This window comes from Phallusia mammillata, chromosome 5 (assembly GCF_965637545.1).
Source record: "Phallusia mammillata chromosome 5, kaPhaMamm4.hap1.1, whole genome shotgun sequence".
NCBI lineage: Eukaryota > Metazoa > Chordata > Ascidiacea > Phlebobranchia > Ascidiidae > Phallusia > Phallusia mammillata.
Genome location: NC_137256.1, coordinates 26,161,929 through 26,178,020, shown reverse-complemented (window position 1 = coordinate 26,178,020; position 16,092 = coordinate 26,161,929). Strand labels below are relative to the sequence as shown.

At 35.6% G+C, this 16,092-nt stretch overlaps 1 protein-coding gene and 1 long non-coding RNA gene across 2 annotated transcripts; both read left to right on the top strand.

Annotated features, from left to right (window-relative positions):
• The first annotated feature begins 7,270 nt into the window (after positions 1-7,270).
• LOC145228659 (eukaryotic translation initiation factor 3 subunit B-like) lies at positions 7,271-10,393 on the top strand. Its single transcript, XM_080093915.1, has 6 exons — positions 7,271-7,481; positions 7,801-7,956; positions 8,980-9,129; positions 9,414-9,480; positions 9,732-9,942; positions 10,326-10,393. The coding sequence occupies exons 3-5, from the start codon at positions 9,002-9,004 to the stop codon at positions 9,867-9,869; spliced, it is 333 nt and encodes a 110-aa protein (XP_079950041.1). The 5' UTR covers positions 7,271-7,481; positions 7,801-7,956; positions 8,980-9,001; the 3' UTR covers positions 9,870-9,942; positions 10,326-10,393.
• A 2,100-nt stretch (positions 10,394-12,493) lies between these two features.
• Positions 12,494-14,038, top strand: LOC145228746 (uncharacterized). The gene is made up of 3 exons (XR_013860254.1): positions 12,494-12,557; positions 12,897-13,038; positions 13,978-14,038. It is a non-coding gene; the product is annotated as an uncharacterized LOC145228746 (long non-coding RNA).
• The last annotated feature ends 2,054 nt before the right edge of the window (positions 14,039-16,092 follow it).

Sequence of the window (16,092 nt, the reverse complement as noted above, 5' to 3'; positions counted from 1 at the left end):
CATCAGTATTAACATTAATTGAATTCATGCATTAAATGCCAGGGCCGCAATTAAAATTTAAAATACAAAAAACTCATTTGAGATCTTAAAGCAACAAATATAACTGCGATTGCAAAATCGGCTGCCACAGTTATGTTATATTCTAACGTAATCAAGCTCAAGTACCTCCTAGCGTTTTCAAGCACTGTCTCTTCTGCAAGCAACTCACAACTGTGACAAACATTGCAAGGTGCCAACAACGAGCAGTTACATACAAAGTGCAGGACAGGAAGTTGTTAAAACTATTTGCGAACCGCTGAAAGTTCACGTTTCATTCAACAGATTTTCGATACAATAACTTTAAACTCAAGGCTCCTTGAATTGTTTCCGATTCTGAAAAACAGAGTCATGCGCGCAGTATGGATTGCATGATGCTGCTGTGGCGTTTAAAGTACAAAACCGACAAAAGCCAATCAGACTTTTGGTTTAGTTTACAGGGATAAACAATGTAACACTTAAAAGTGGTTTTATCAGAGTGATATAATACACATGTACGAGTGTATAGCGTGTAGAGTAAAGCAACAGCACATATGTTGCACGCTGCATATTATGTAAAATCAATAATAGTGATTTGTTTACCGAAAAACATCTCCCTGCAGCATTTTACAATCCAACTAATTTTTGCGCAGCTATTTCCGGCTTAAAGGTAGTTTTATTGCACTTGTATCGCTTTGTCTTGTTTCGCTAAACCAAATAAACTCTACTCAACTAAACACAGCTGCAGCAAATGCACAAAACTGAAACAGAGTTGATTATTTGTGCACGCGACCGTTTAATGTTTGCCTAAGGCTAGAACGTGATGACGCAGATGTGTACATAGCTACTTCGCTGAGGTCTTGTCATAAATCCCTAAGCCTACAGGCCTAGGCTACGTTTTATCTCATGTTTACATACGATGTGGGCAAATTCAATATACCGTCCTTGTTGTATGTGCGGTCGGTTGCGATCCCACGGGAGAATTTCTAGTGCATTCCTAGTACACAGAACAAATCACTTGCTAACTCACGTTTGTTTCGGTGCTCAAATGCTTCACTGAATTTTTGAAATGTTTTTTAAATCGATTTTTTTGTGTTCATAGAAATCTTAAAACGTCAACAATAAAACTCGGGTTTGCAAACGAGCGTTTCGGTCTCTCGCATAAAACTAATTTGTGAATGTTAATGTGCTTTATTTAACAGCTGTTTTAAACATTTTATGAAGGAAAAAGTATCAGTTAATAATGCAGTTTGAAACACGCGGTTTGTGCGAAGTAACAAGTTTTCGGTAAGTGTTTTCAAATTTTCTTGTGACAGAAACGCACCAGCAATTGTGTTAACACAATAGTCTACGCTTTTCGAGCATTGAAGCACAGATAAAAATATATTTAATTATTAATACGCTCTTGTAAACACAAAGTATAGATGTAATACTCTAGAGTATTATGACATAGGGCCCCCTCGATTGGTCCCACCAACGTTACCCCCCCAGTCGAGTTTACCCACAATGCGCCAACCTCACCTTCTTGTGAGCCCCCGTCACCTAACGCCTTTTAATACGGTGTAGCTGCAGCGCGTTCAACCATGATCCACCAATTGTGCCCTTCATTGTTTTGCGCTCCATAACGTCTTAACGTTGCGCAGCTATTTCCGGCTTGGTGATTGTTTTAGTGCTATTGTGTCGCTATGTTCACCAAGCGAAATAAACTCATCTCTCTCTCATATTGGCTGGTTTTCTCTGGCTGTGAAAGTTCAAACCCACACAACATTACCACATTTTTCTGGTGGCCATATTGAATTTATCCTGAATTAGTCAGGTCAATACTAGGAACCAATAAAGTTATGTCAACTATATTTCTTACAGCATAACTTTTTTTACAAAAAAATGCAAACACAGTTTAATTGTATAACTAACAGTTGTAATGCAAATACCATGAATGTTCTAGCAAAATGGTAGCGCTATAAAGTACATGATTTCAAAATCATACCTAACGTTAAAAAGCACCTTATATATGCGAAATATTCGATTTGCACTTGCCATACAATTTGCCATACATTTTGTGTGACATTCCGATAAAAGTACTTGTTGTTTTAGTTACAGATATGACTGATTAGGTTCTGTAACAAAGACTGTGCATATGCAACCATAGCAATGTATACCAGCAAAGGGCAAAGTCCCAAGCATCATGTTTTTTGGGTGTGTGAGATTTTACATTTGTTGTGTTCTTATTTCTAGTGCGTATATTCTGTAAACCATTGTAACTGTTGCAAGCAATATTATGTCAAAAGATCCTAGCAATCAAATGGACTCAAAGTATTTTAAAACAAACTACAGTTTTTTAGGGTGGATGCTTAGCATTGTTGTACTTCATATTAAGTTTACAAAATCCTATAAAGATTGCATAACAATAAGCGAAATTGCTTTTTTACACCAAATCATTAAACACATTTATACTTTGGGGTGGGGTGTTTTTAAAACTGTTTGTTTTTACAGTTCACAGTAATTTTCCTTATTGTGTAGAATAATGTGACATACAATTAAATCAAAACTTCTTCAAGAAAAGATGATCAACAATTAAGAAATTGAATCAGAACTGAAACAGGTAACTTTTATTATATTTTGTGATTGCCGCCATAACATTGTTCATTTCAGAACAACATACCATAGTCTATGTGGAATAATAGCTATAGTGTGTGCAAAAAATAAAGAATTATAAGGTGTGGGTAGAAATAAAGTTGAACAAAATGAGATTTAAACTGATTGAAAAAAGGCAAACCGTTTTAGGCCGGGTAACTTGCTCCAACTATAACAAAACTTAAATGTGAAAATGTATATGTATTTTAACCTGAGACGAACCTTGAACCCTTGAAAACAATATATTAGCAAACCGGAACCTGAACCAATGACAAGTATTTCCAATTCTTGATATCTAGTTTGCAACTTATTGCCAACTAGGTTAAAAACATGGAAACATTACATTACTTGTTTTTGTGCATTTGAACTTTAAATTTAAAGATCATGATAAACTACTGAGGTACATGACCTGGAAGATTCATACGTTGTTGGTTGGTGCATTGTGCCTTGTGCAGTATTTGAAAGTATTTTGTTAATAACTAAGTTAAATTCACCCTTTAACCCCCACATATTCATTTTTCATTCACATAGTCTTTTTTTAGATAAAGCATTCAAATGTGGCATATCATGGACTGTTTTAATCGTTGTTTTTCGGATTATGACAAACATTTTATTTTATGGGCAGTTTGTTTCTTAGTCTTGGGTTTAAGTTGAGCAATTGTTGGTGTTAAATGCATTAATGATGTCGTAATGAATTTAGCTTCGCCACCTTGCACTTTTGCAAAACTCGACGCTTAGGTTTGGGGCGCATGCTTGTTACATGAAAGTTTTTTATATATACGGAGTTTCACCGCAGGGAAAATCTTTTAAGTAAACAAATTTTTTCAAGATAGCCTTTAAAATGGCAGAGAAAAAAGATTTCAGTACCCTACCAGACGTGAATCTTAGCGCACGTTACTGATACAAAGAGAAAAAGGGATATTTTAATTTGTATGATTTTTGTTGGATTCGTGGAAATGAGAGTTTGTGTAAGACAGTGCAAACCATTCATTGTTTAAAATGACTGGCCTGTGGTCTGCACAGATCAAATTATGTCATTATTAGGTTTGTGTGCGACATTTAGCATAAATCTGGCCAAGCACAGGTCTCTCATGTGGGTCCATGTGTATAATGTGGCTCTTTATGGTAACACAGTAACAATTGTGGCTCTAAGGCAGGGGCGGGCAACTTCTCCATGCGGCGGGCCTGATATGGGAAAATGAAGTACTTGGCGGGCCGGATTCCTGGATCTATACATTAATCGCGTATTTATCCAGTGATTTAAAATGGATATTTGACCACCTAAACCGAATACAATCAAGAACGTCACAATTACAATACAGTCCAAACAATCTAACTGATATAACATAAAATTATTCACCACAGCAAATTAAATGCATACACCACACTGTGGTGACCACAGACTTATACTGCTAAAACACTAACTAGGCTACACGTGTGGAAACAAAGGAAACCGTGAAAGCAGGTCACACACACGGTTGGCAGTTATGTTGTAACAATGGACGCGAGGTGCAGTGGCAACACTGGCGGGAATTTTTTTTGCTATTGGGAAGCGTTTATGTCCGTTACAACTGTAATTTGACGCAGTAAGCAAGTAGTGGGGGATGACCTGTTTGTTTCTACCTGTCCTGCACTGATAAACGATTTCTGTTGAAGGTATGATTCCAATCATGAAGTTCATCATCACTTGGGAGATTGGATCTGAACTAAAACTTGAACTTGCCCACCTACAACCCAGAGAAGTTTGGCAACTTAAAATGGGGTTTCCCCTTGATTGCACTCCTCATGGTAAGTGAAGCTGGTGGTTTGAAAACACAAGTTTCTGGAATATAATAGTTTAAATCTAACAATGGTTGAACTGATCTCTTACAAAGCTGACATGTGTTTAAACAATTTTGTTGTTAAATTGTCACATTATTTAGCTCGCTTTTGTTAAAAGGTAAATCAGTCTGACTTTGTCTTGTATCCCACTCATACCCAGAGTTGTTAAGTTTAACGCTGATAGTTATTGCTAGGAATAGGCATTGTTAAGAATGAAGACAAAATTTTGTGTGCTTGCATGAGGACTGTGTAATTTAGTTGTGTTGAAGTCAGGCATGATTGTTAGTATCCTAAGCAAACTGTCTAAATTTAAAATTAAAGCAAGCAAGTAGTGTAGTTTACTTAGTAATTGTACATGTTTACATTAAACAATTACTTGTTCAAATCTGGCTGCATTTATAATCTGGTAATTGTATAGTTAGGCTCATCTTACAAGCAATGCTTGTATATTAGGTCACAGGTAACACAATAAGGCGATTGTTTGCGCGCAATTAACACTTTTTGTCTTGTCTGTGACGTAATAAACTGGCTTTGGTTCAATCCTGGGCGTTACAATTCTATGAAAGTAGGTAATATCAAATACATGTTGTAACAGTAAACCTTTGTACGGAGTAGATTCATTTTTGACTGTAACAAAGTTATCAATACGTTTTGGCCAACCTAAAAAATAGGGTCACGGGCCGTAGTTTGGTGACACCTGTACTATATAGTCGGCTTATTTGTTTGCAATTTCGCATTAGAAAAAACCTTGACTTTAAGTGAATCAACAATTTCTGGGCGACATATGCAAAGTTTACTAAAATACTGGAAACAGGCTCTGTGCATGTGCAAATAAAAACTTTTATTTCGCAACTTATCAGTGTTGAAGTGACTTTTTCTAACGATTAGTACTAACTTGACAGCAGCTTAAAGGGGAACTTTTGATGTATGTTGTTTCCGATAAACAAGACAAACATAAGTGCTAACGTTTTTAGGGGGCCGTGAGATTAAATAAGTAGTGTCCAGTGGGGCATAACCGAAAAAGTTTAAGAACCCCTGAGCTAAGTGTATTTTGATTTAAATGTGAACATTTAAATGATGTTTTTGTGTGAGCTTATTTAATCAGTTTCTGTGTTGTTGGGCATGACTGTACATTTTTATTGTCTGAGCTAATTTCATCAGTTTTCTTTATTGTGTTATGTTTGTTTGTGGTATAAGCAAAATAAATTACAACCTACTTTAATCTGAGGTTCCTGTTAATTTTGTGTTTTGTCTGCAGTTGTTGATCCGATCATCAACACAATCACGCTCCCCCAACCTCCAAACACTCCCTCCTGTTAATCCCATCGCACCACGACGTGAGCAACTTCAACCCTCCCCAACGACAAGTGCTCCATCTAGTGGTACAGTGCCAACTCAGTGTAAGTTATAAAAACTGAAATTTGATATAAAAACAACGTTTTGCATGTATTCATGTTTCTTGTGCTGCACTATGTGCTTTAAGTGTTTTAAACCTGATAAAGGTATTTGGATGTTGCAGAATATGATGTAGAAAGTTTTGTATTCCACAGCACTTGCCCTCTGGTGGATGTCTGATTGGGTTCCGAAAATCAAGGTCAGGTGACCTTGGAACAGAGGTGTCAGACTCAAGCCACTCTGAGGTCCAAAAACAAACTATTAGGTAAGTCAGGGCCGCACAGTAACATGATAACAAAGCAATTCCATGATTAAAAAGTAAATGTTCTTTAATGCTATTACCCACAATAAAAAAACACTATTGTAATAAATAACAAACAGATATATACTGTAGCAAGGTGAAAGTCCAACTGTGCTTAATTGCTTTGTGTGAAAACAATGGCATATGCAATTGCTGGTTCTAAAGATGGGTTATTTCGATCATCCTATTAAAACCACTAATAGAGAATGATTGTATTATGTAAACTCACTGGTCTGACAGGGTATTCCGCCTAAATAAAAGATTTAACTTCTAAAAGTAACTTCGCAGGCTGCACAAAATCTTTTAAATTTTTCTATCTCTGTGTAAAAAATAAGCAACCCGCTGTTTGACATCCCTGCCTCAAAACACAAAAAACTAAACTTTAGCGGGCAGTGATTGTTGGTTACGAGGATTTCTGCTACTTGTCTGCTCGACTCGATCAGCTTCTGGGAAATTTGCACAGTTGAAAGTTTGTTGGACTTACAATGCTGTGGTTGGTTTTGAAAAGGTAAATAACTTATCAAGGCATTTTTTTGTAATTGGGGGGAACCTGTTTTGGTGAATTGATTTGACTGATTAGAAGAAATGTATTACCAAATCTAGTATTACTTATTTTTGTTCAAAAAATTGTTTAATGTGTCAAAGTTGAAGAGTGTACTAAATATACCATGATATAGCACATTGTATACCAGGGCTACTCAAATGGTGGACCGTGGTCCATATCTGGACCTTTTGAGGCATATGTGGCCCTCGACAGTCTTGGCAACATATCGTCTATGATTTGAGTGGTAATGACTTGAACATTGACATGGTGTGGTAATTACTTGAACATTGACTAAATCTTTTTAAAATCTTGTGTGAGTTATGGAGCAATCCTTCAAAACCAGATGAAATGTATTCAGTAAATGATTGTGACAATATACTCTCGCAAGAAGTGAATTAACGTTCAGTGCACAGTTGCATTTCTGACAAAAGTGTCCGGACCTTTTGTAATATTTACCTTTTCTATATGGACCTTTGACGAAACTAATTAGCCCTGTTGTATACTGTATATATATATATATGTAAAATGTGAAAACAAGGTTAAATGAAAGCAACTGGATTTGTTATTATGGGTCCCCTTCCATGAAGTTTTTCATGTTTGTGATTTATATAAGTCTAACAACTGCTGAGTGTTGCATTGTTTGTAGGGCAACTTGCATTACTATTTGGAAGAGGAGGACAGCAATGATCGGTTTAGTGTAATTTATGAAGGTGGTGAGAAGACAGCTATATACCTCAATACTGCTGCAGAACCAGTCGATATTGAAGAAAGGTAGAAATGACAAATTGTTTCTTGTTTGCACGCCATGTAATGAATAAAAATAATGACAAAAATATTATGAAAAAAGTTAGCTACATTGCACTTAGTTTTTTATACAATATTAATTACAACATTTTTGACGGAAAATTATATTTAGCAAAGATAATTCATTGCATGCCAACAAAAAAATCTCAATATTGTTGGAATGCAATAAGCATACATTGCTAATAGACATCATAAAAAAGATGGTCAAAGTTTTAAGAATTGTGAAAAATGGCAATTCCAAGTCGAGCAATATCAAAATCATATATGTGTTTTAAACTTTTTCGAGGTGGACTGAAACATACACAAGGTGGTCACCTAAAGGATCATACTTGGCCACATTTCATTCTGAAGGAATTGCTTTATGGGGAGGGGAACACTTCAAGCAGATTCAGAGATTTGCCCACCCTGGTGTCTAACTTATTAACTTTTCACCATCTGAAAGGTGAGAAGTGGTCTTTAGTATTGATCAGAGTGCAGTAAACTATTTTGCACTACAGATGGATGTATGCCTGGCCCTGTTTTCTGGTTATGTGGTTTTGTTCAATAAAATGATTAATGTCTGGTGTATACAACTTTTTTACAATCTACCAACCCATATTTAATGGACATCTGGCACAACTATTGGTGTGAATGCATGTTATGTTTAGACCTTGCAAAGTTATAAATGAGCTTTTAATCTTACCTAATGTGTGCAAAGATTACATAAAAAAATAATACATGTGTCATATATATATAATATGTTGTAGTGCACTTCTTGAGTTTTTATGTACAGTTATAGCTTCGAAGTTTGAAACATACCCGAGCAGCATTCATATATTTGAACTAACAGTATTAGTGATGGGACGAGTACCTGGTACTCACTACTCAATATCGATGGTATTGAATGATTTCAGTGGTATCGATACTCTTACTCGGTATTGAAATATTTTGCCTCAGTTTTTGATACCAGCGTGCGAGTACCGAAGGCTGATGTACACCATAAGAATGCTTGCAACTTTATGCCAATATTTGCTTCGGACAGCACAAAATTGGAAAAAAGTTCCGCCAGTTTATGTATATCTTTTTCGCTATCACGTGGAGATTACATTTTTGGCATGTGTGTGCACACCTGTACCCCGACCATGACAGATAAATTAGCCAGTGATATACAACTAAGTACAACACTACACTTAAGTACTCGGTATAGAACGTATATACATGTGGTACTCGTACTTGGTATCGGTACTCGCTTTAAAACCTGGTATTGTCCCATCACTAAACAGTATTATATTTAGGATATCCTTGATTTTGTACACTTTTCTAACTTTTTAACAAGTCTGCATTGCTGCAATTACCTGTAAAATAAAGATACCATTCATTGTTTTTCATGCAAGTGCTTTAATTGTTTATTAAAATTAGTTGGATATTAGGATTGTGAGTCTAACTAAAACAAAACAGAGAAAAAATATCCTTGTTGTTTTTGCAGATACTTGGTAACTTTCAGGCCAATGCAGGAACAAGGAACTAGTGAAGATGTCCAGTCCATTATAATATGGGAAGTTTTTACTGGCACAAAGAAGAGAGGTTTCCATGCCGACATGTCTCGAGCTGATGACAGGCAGTGGCCCATATTTAAGTATGTAATGAAATCTTTTACATACCTTAATGTTGTGTTTTACATGTTTTTCATTAGCTAATAAAAATTGTTATAACATCAAAAAATTAATAAAAAAAGAACGAAGAAATACCCCAACTGTTCTATATTTGTTACAGACTATTTGACAAAAAAAAAACTATTTGTGGTAAATTCATTTACTGTGTGTGTGGTTAATTATATTTAGACTTTTTGAAGAAAAAGCTGCCTATCATTGTTCAAACAAATTTGTTTAAATAACCTGTTTGAAATTTGCTCTTTGACAGATGGAGTCACGATGGTACTTACTTTGTAAGAAATTCCAAAGGTGTGCTGAGTGTCTGTGAAACTCTTGTAAGTAGCTAAAGCAAAAAACTAATAACTGTCATTAAAAAACCACAATAAAACAAATTAGTTACCCTCATTCTGCACTCAACAATTTTAAACAAATCCATTGTAATAATTTACATGCAAAATTTCATATATTTTATACCTTTATGGAAACTTTATACTATTGGTGGTTGATGGAGCGAGGTGTGTATTAAAACTTTTGGTAACCTCGAACAAACATAGCAAATCAGTATTAAACTTTTCTTGAATTTTAGCGAGTTTGTGTGGTCACCCTTGGCCAACATGTTAGCTTTCTGGGTACCCGAGCAAAACAAGATACCAGCTCGTGTCACAATTCTTGCAATTCCATCCAAGAAATAAGTTTGAGTGAAGAACTTGTTCAATGTGTTTGACATCCGACTGAACTGTCACAAACAGGGCAAGTTTCTTTGTGTCAAAGTCGAACGATACAACAGAGCAAAGAAGGTATTTGGATTCATGTTTTGGTCAATTTAACGCTTTATGGATAATTTTGCAACCGAATGACCCCAATTCCATGCATCCAAGCATTGACAATTTAACCCTCAACCATACTTTACATTGTCTTTATACTTTTTGATAGCTTCCATGTTGAAGCTGGTTTAGCTGACTGGTCATAGCTAAACCAAAAAAACATGCTCCTTTAAAACTTTTGCTAATAGGAAGCAGATATAAGGGGTTGAATTTAAATTACAACCAGCTAGATTTTTTGTGTGTTGCACTGTTTATTTTTGCGATGTGTTTGAACTTTGGTTTCATACTGTTTCCATTAATTTGCGCATCAGTAACAGATTAAGAGTCATCAACACAAAATTGTTTTCTTTCTTCAGGCTACAATTTTCAAATTTTGAAATATTCCACATTCAAAAAGTTCCTGTCGACATAGTTGAGCTAAAGGAGCAGGTAAAAAACAGTTTTCTTGTCCTTTTTGTGTCTTGTTTCAATTACAAACACTCACCCTAATCCGAATAGCTTTAACTGTCACCGCAGTTCTCCATTAAAACTAATTACCATGTGATATCATGCACTATTTAGTTCCCTGAAGGGGACACATATTGATTTTACTCAAAATGTTTTTTGTTTGTTTCTTTTTTTTTCTTCTACCCAAAGTTTGTCCGACTCGTTTTTCCATCAAATCCTTGATGGATTTGGCTGAAATTTACACAGATAGTAGATGTAGTTATGTAGATGTGCATCCCACTTTGTTTTTGTTGATAACCCCAGTATTTACCCCGCTAGCCCCGTAAAATGGGTATTTTTCCCCCGAAGTTTGTCCGACTCGTTTTTCTATCAAATGTTTGATGAATTTGGCTGAAATTTACACAGATGGTAGATGTAGTTATGTAGATGTGCATCCCACTTTGTTTTTTGTTGATAACCCCAGTATTTACCCCGCTAGCCCCCTAAAATAGGTATTTTCCCCCGAAGTTTGTCCGACTCGTTTTTCTATCAAATGTTTGATGGATTTGGCTGAAATTTACACAGATGGTAGATATAGTTATGTAGATGTGCATCCCACTTTTTTTTTGCTGATAACCCCAGTATTTACCCCGCTAGCCCCCTAAAATTGGTATTTTTTCCCCGAAGTTTGTCCGACTCGTTTTTCCATCAAATGTTTGATGAATTTGGCTGAAATTTACACAGATGGTAGATGTAGTTATGTAGATGTGCATCCCACTTTGTGTTTGTTGATAACCCCAGTATTTACCCCGCTAGCCCCCGAAAATAGGTATTTTCCCCCGAACTTTGTCCAACTCATTTTCTATCAAATGTTTGATGGATTTGGCTGAAATTTACACAGATGGTAGATGTGCATCCCACTTTGTTTTTGTTGATAACCCCAGTATTTACCCCGCTAGCCCCCTAAGATGTTTTTTTCCCCCTAAGTTTGTCTGACTCGTTTTGCCATCAAATGCTTGATGGATGTGGCTGAAACTTATACAGATGGTAGATGTAGTTATGTAGATGTGCATTCCACTTTGTTTTTGTTGATAACCCCAGTATTTACCCCGCTAGCCCCCTAAAATGGGTATTTTCCCCCGAAGTTTGTCCGACTCGTTTTTCTATCAAAGGCTTGATGGATGTGGCTGAAACTTATACAGATGGTAGATATAGTTATGTAGATGTGCATCCCACTTTGTTTGTCCGGATAACCCTAGTATTTACCCCGCTAGCCCCCTAAAAGGGTGAGTTTGTAAACAATGTCAGAATTGGCTAAAATTTGGATAGCTTGTAGTATGCCAAATTATCGTTATTGCGCCATTGCAGTTCGGGGGTTGTTAACAGCCCTTTGACGTCAGAAACATTAATGGTTGTTGCTCAAAACACCTCTAGTGGTTGAAATTTTAAACGTTGGCAGATTGGAATGAAATTTTGCAGTACTATTGATTGAGTCATTGTGGTTTCCTACTTTTAAGTTTGTGTGTGTACCTCAAATTAGTTATCCTACTAGCCCCCTAAAATGAGTTTTTTAATTTAAATAGATTTTACTCCATATAGCATATTTAGATATGCACAGCACCAATCACTGTGTTTGTCTTCACAATACCAAACTTACTCATTGTTATCTATTGAATTGCATTATTTTCAACTTTGCATGTTTGGGGACCCATGAGTTTTTGCCTGCAGAAACAACCAAGGTTCTGAAAGACGATGGCTAATATGGGACCCAATACAAAATAAGCATAGGAAATATATTTATGTTTTAAAATAGATCATAGTGTATGTGCAAGGGCAATATGTGCTAAGCCACCCTTCTAGTTGACACACTTATTTGCTGGTAGAGGGATTTAAGCTTATTTAGGGCTTGAAATGGAAAAACACAAGACACATTGTATTAAGGAGTGTTTTGGTATTTAGTTTTAACATTTAAAGCAGCATTCTTTTTTTATTGTATGCAATTTTCTGTGCACAAAATTAATCATGTTTCAAATAAAATATTTATGTTTAGAAAAGCTGGGAAATCCACAAAAGCTTCATCGAACTCATGGCACATTTTCATGTTTCAAACTCACAAACATCAAAGCTGCTTGCAACTCAACTTTATACTTTCACTTACCAAGGTGAGTTAAAACAAGTTTGTAAACATAGACCCAAAACTAAATTGCTAATGACCTTATATAATATGTAGCAAATACATTAAGCGAAAACATTTTTTGTTGCCAACACTTACCTTATCTGTTTTTTTATTCTGTTACGCCACAACTTGCTTTAATTTTGACGACATCAATTTTAGAAACATCTGCAACACAATGTATTCTCTACACACAAGTTTTGTTTTTATCAAACTAAAGTTTGTGTGTATTTTTTTTCAGTTTTGAACTGTATGTAACATATAAAACCAAGTGAGAAGTTAAGCAGCTGATTTTCAGCCACATTTCAAATATATTATTTGTTTGCAGCATTTTCTCCAGCCCACAACCGAAGTTCAAACCCCAACACAAGGAATATAAGGATATTCACAGCACATCAATTTCACCAGTGAAGAAAGATGCTTTACCACAAGATGTAGAAAATATAAATCCTATCCCAACTCCATACATAGCAAGATAATACGGATCTGATCAAGTTGTGATATTCTTTCAACTGTGTTTAATCAAAACATAACTGCAACACAATTTAATTATATTTATTGTAATCTTCTTTTGTAATAATATCCATTATTTATTTTATATGTTTAATATTGTGTGGTACTGTAATGTAATGTAATTCCTAACTTTACATTTACACTCACTACATGAGGGATAAATACCTGCATGTAGACTTTGTAATATAAGTGATGATGATATGAGCTACTGCAAAACAACAAATTTTATCTGCTATGCCCTTCAGTATAAAAAAATAAAATCTAGTTTGAACTGAAATCCACCTACAGTAGCAGTTTTCCGGTGATTACTGTTCTTACATCAATATAATTCAAAACCCAGTGTATAAATCCTAGGCCGAACAGAATCAACCGTACTTGTACACAGTATTTCACAGAATATATATTTCACCAAAAAGTTTTGGCATCGTCGGTTCTGTAAGCGAATACAATACTGTTATAAAAGCATAGTAAAACAGTAAAAACAATAAAATACTAAAACAAGCTACCAGAATAACATGCAACTGGTGAAGAAACTTTCCAGAGTGAACGCCGCACTGTTTACTATCGGGCTGTCAAGTATGCTGCAGGTGTGTTGCAAAACAGAAAAAAAGCGGAGGTACAGAAAAAGATAAGACAGTAATTGGGTTGAGGGGAATGCGTGGAAAACGAATTTAGCGAACACGCGGTAGTATCATGCACTGGATGTTTATTTTGGCGTTAATCAATCCCAACCACTTTGCTTCGGCCATATCTAAATTTTGTAGCACAGGTTGTTCTGCAAAAATGACCGAAAAACATTGTGCGATGTTTGGTTTTTTAACGAGCGTAGACATATGCTTCTGTTCGTAATGGCCCTTCAGTATATTCACACCCAGTATGTGTGACTTGTTTTTCAGGATCCAAGATTGGATTCCACGAAATACAGCCCTACCCGTTCCACCAAGTGAATCTTGGAGAATTGTGGATGAAAAAAACTTGCAGGTTAATAATGTGGCTTGATGCTTTCTACTAATTTGTCCTTCAGAATCTAAAAATACTTGCACCATTTTTATATCGTAAGCAATTCTCATAAACATGTGTGTGGAGACCTTATCAATTTTGCAAAAACAGTTATGTTAGGAGATCAAATGTTGTGTATAGTAAATCGTTAAAAAGAAAAAAGAACGTATAAAATGTAAATATATAGGAAAACCAACTTTTTAGTTTGTGATTAATTATGGGTCCCCTTCCCTGAAGGGGACACATCTTGATTTCACTCTGTTTTTTTCTGTTTTTTTTCTTTTTTTTTTCTTTTTTCTGCCGAAGCGTTTCCATGCACTTTTGGCATGAAATCTTTGGTGGATTTGGATGAAACTTTCACAGATGGTAGATATAGTTATGTAGATGTGCCATCTGCTTCGTTTGAGTTAATAACCCCAGTATTTACCCCGCTAGCCCCCAAAATGTAAAACGTTTTTGCAGGTTGCTACGCACCACAAACAAAAAAATTCTGTGGAGTAACAGTATAGTAAAGGTACCAGAGAATATGCTACTTGTGTTTGTGCATTACTTGGAAGGCGTTTTTGCACATGCCAGTCAGAGGGGTGATAACAGTCTTATGATGTCAGACGTGTTAACAAATGTTGCTCCTCTAGTGGCCAGAAATTTAAACATTGGCCGATTTGGATAAAAATTTACACGACTGTTGATTGGGTCATTGTAATTTCATATTTTTTACTTATGGGTGTAGAACCCCATTAGTTGCCCCACTAACCCCCTTAAATGGGTGAGTTTTTTAAACGGTGTCGGAATTAGATGAAATTTTGACAGCTTGTAGAATTTGTCATTTATAGGTGTCAATTGTTGTGTTTAACCCCGTAGCCCCAATATTACCTCTCTAGCCCCCTAAAATGGGTGAATGTTTTAAACAATGTCCGAATTTTATAAAAATTTCAACAGTTTATAGAATGTGTGATTTATAGTTGTCTATTGTTTTGTTCAACGCTTTGACCCCATCATTTACTCCACTAGCCCCCAAAATGGGTCAATTTTTTAAACAATGTCTGAATTGAATAAAATTTAGACAGCTTCTGGAGTGTGCCACTTATAGGTGTCGATTGTTGTTTTACCCTGTAGCACTATCATTTACCCCACTACCCCCTACAATCAGGTGCAATTCGCAATTAAAAGGAGCTGATTGTTGTGTTTAGCCTTTTTTTCTCAGACAGAGAAAAACCTTGTATGAATGGAATGAATATTCATAACTATGAGAAAGTTTGTTGTTGTCAGATAAAACACAGTGACCGGTACCGAGCATAAAATAATATGCTATTTGGATGAATGGAATGAAATTTGAATAGTTTGTAGTCCATACAGCATATTTATTTATGTTCAGTACCAGTCACTGTGTTTTACCTTACAATAACAAACTTTCTCATAGTTATCTCTTGAAATGCATTATTTACAACTTTGCATGTGTGGGGACCCATGAGTTTCTGCCTGCAGAAACAACCAATGTTATAAAGACAGTAGATAATATGGGACCCATTATAAAATAAGTGTAGGAAATATAGTAATGTTTTAAAGTAGGTTATAATGTATATACAATAGCAATATGTGCTAAGCCACCCTTCTAGTTTTACATGTAAAATATTTTGCAGTCAGCTGTTTCTAAGTCTTCATCTAACGATTCTGTGATGCTTGCTTGGAGAAGAATCCCAACATTTGTGGACAATATTGAGGTAAAATAATTTCATTCATTGCACTGAGATATCTCACTTTAAACTTTTCATGCGATTGTCTGCAGCAGAGGTTAACAACCAGGGAAATATTTGACTTGTCCAGTGGGTTAGATAAAAGGAAATCATAAGTTTTGACATTCCTTAAGGGATAAATAATAATTTGCCTGATTTAATCAATATTGTTTAACAATGTCACACATGGAAACAAGATATTGTTGACAGACAATATTCTAGACCTGTTTTTTGAGATCAATGTGGGATGTAAAATTTATTTTCAAAGGAGGCCTGGTT